Source organism: Nicotiana tabacum, chromosome 1 (genome assembly GCF_000715075.1).
Source record: "Nicotiana tabacum cultivar K326 chromosome 1, ASM71507v2, whole genome shotgun sequence".
Lineage (NCBI taxonomy): Eukaryota > Viridiplantae > Streptophyta > Magnoliopsida > Solanales > Solanaceae > Nicotiana > Nicotiana tabacum.
Window position 1 is genome coordinate 25640126 of NC_134080.1, and position 2398 is coordinate 25642523.

The 2398-nt window shown below is 31.5% G+C and overlaps 1 protein-coding gene across 1 annotated transcript; it reads left to right on the top strand.

Annotated features, from left to right (window-relative positions):
- Window positions 1-365: 365 nt before the first annotated feature.
- On the top strand, window positions 366-1643 carry LOC107816140 (ethylene-responsive transcription factor 1A-like). The gene has a single exon (XM_016641829.2). The coding sequence runs from the start codon at window positions 636-638 to the stop codon at window positions 1380-1382; it is 747 nt and encodes a 248-aa protein (XP_016497315.1). The 5' UTR covers window positions 366-635; the 3' UTR covers window positions 1383-1643.
- The last annotated feature ends 755 nt before the right edge of the window (window positions 1644-2398 follow it).

Here is a 2398-nt window from a genome sequence, read left to right on the forward strand (position 1 = left end):
CTTTTGAGCAACATCAAAATTCAAAACCAATTTTTCTGCTTTTGGAAAGAAGTTACAAATTCTAATTTCTTCCAAGAAGTAGAAGCAGAAGCAGAAAATTATTTTTTTTCAAGACAATAATATCCTTATTATAAAATAATATTTTCTAAATTATCCCTTATTAATTTAATATTTACTTTTTTTAATCTCTACTATCCTTTCTTCTCTTTTTTATTTTTATCGTATTTTTATTCGTCATCTCTTATTCCTATTTGAAATAATCTTTGTACTATAACTAGATCTCTTCTTTTTCCTTCTACCATTTCTTTTTTGTTCTACTGCTTATTATCCCACGTCAGTGAAAACCTCTCTCTCGGTCCCTCCAAAGTCCTGAAAATTTTCTCTATGTTAGAAACTTCAAGGAAGCTCAAAATCTCCGCAGCAAATTCCATACTTTTTTTCAACAAAACATTATTTTTATTCATTCCAATCATAAAACATAGCCTTGTGCATGAACCACTTTTCGTATAAATAACCCATTCCACTCCTTTCACTTAAAACGTTCTCAGCTTCCTTTTTCTTCGTTCTGTTTTCTCCATACAAATTTCCAATCTAAACCCACCAAATTTAAGAATTTTCATTCCTTTGAATTAAAAATGTATGGAAATGAAGAATATGACAATGACTATGCCCTTCTTGAATCAATTAAGTGTCACTTACTTGATGATTGGGATACTACTCCAGTAACAAGCTCCGACAATTCAACGAGCTCAGTTTACAGCAGAAACAATAGCATTGAATCCAACATGTTTCCTAATTGCTTGCCCAATGAATTTGATTATACAGCTGATACGTTTCTTCACGATATCCTTAATGAAGGCATTGGCAATGGATTTGAAGCAGCTTCTGATCCAACAATTCTCAATATCAAATTGGAGCCTGAAATTTCAGTACAGTCACCTGAAGTATGGGATTTTACAAATTTTACTGAATTTGTGGCTCTACCGGATACGGCGGCGGAGGTGAAAGTGGAACCACCTGTAGTGACGAAGAAGGCGGCAGCGCCGCCAAAGGCGAAGCATTATAGGGGAGTGAGAGTGCGGCCATGGGGGAAGTTTGCAGCGGAAATTAGGGATCCGGCGAAGAATGGGGCAAGGGTATGGCTGGGTACGTATGAGACGGCGGAGGACGCAGCGTTTGCTTATGATAAGGCGGCGTTTCGCATGCGCGGGTCACGTGCATTGCTTAATTTTCCGTTAAGGATTAATTCTGGTGATCCTGATCCCATTAGAGTAGGTTCGAAAAGATTATCAACGTCGCCGAAGCATTCTTCTTCGTCGCCGAAAAAGAGGAAACAAAATGGGTCGGGTCGGTATTCCCAACTGGATGCTAACCAGTTATAAAACCCTCGGGCTGCTTTTAAGGGTTCTAATCAAATCTTTAGCAGTAGTTGAATGAATTATCATTGGGATAAAATATCTATACTGATGAAATTAATCTTTTATCCAATTAATGATGTAATTCAGTTTAATTACCCAGAGATAGAGAAGTCAAATGTATGTATTTAAATAAGAAAAAGTCACTCTTCATTTTGTCACACGAAAAATAAAGTCATATATTGTGCTTTGACACTAGTGCTTAATATTTCATCACGTTAAATCATACTACTTGTTGGTCAACTAAATCAAATTTGTGACACCATTAAGGGAAAATCCTTCCTACTCAAATTTTTGAGTAAATTTTATGGGTGATCATTCAATTTTGTGTTCATTACTCAAAAATCACTTTTCTTTATTTTGTTATGTAAAATTCATTCAACTTTGTGTTTATTATCCAAAAGTCACTTTTGTTTCTTTTGTTACACAAAAATCATTTTACAATGCTCTAGTTATCACAATAATTACTTTGACAAGATTTTACAAACATTTCACTTGAAAATTCTATTATACCCTTACATTATAAATCCTCCCATTTAGGTAATATATTCGTACATATAATATTTTCTTAATATTAATTTTCAAGATATATAAGTAGAATTATTAAATTTATCAGTAACATTACCGTGAATAAATCTCAAGTCTACGTTCTTAATCACGTTTAATGAAATATGTTTAATAAAAATTAAAAAATCAAAGAACATTGATTTATCAGCCAAGCCATACCCATTAATTTGATAAATAAAATGCCCACATTTAGCAAAATGACACATCGGATTAATACTTTCAAATAAATAATATTAATAGATAAAGCATTAAAAAATTTAATATTAAATATAAATATCTTTGAAACTTTTTTAAAATTTTTATTCACTATAAAAACTATCATTTGTTAAATAAATCTGTTTTTATTATTTTAAATAAATATTAAAAAAAGAAATCAAATTTTTAATCATTTTTATATTAAAAATATGTTCATGTTT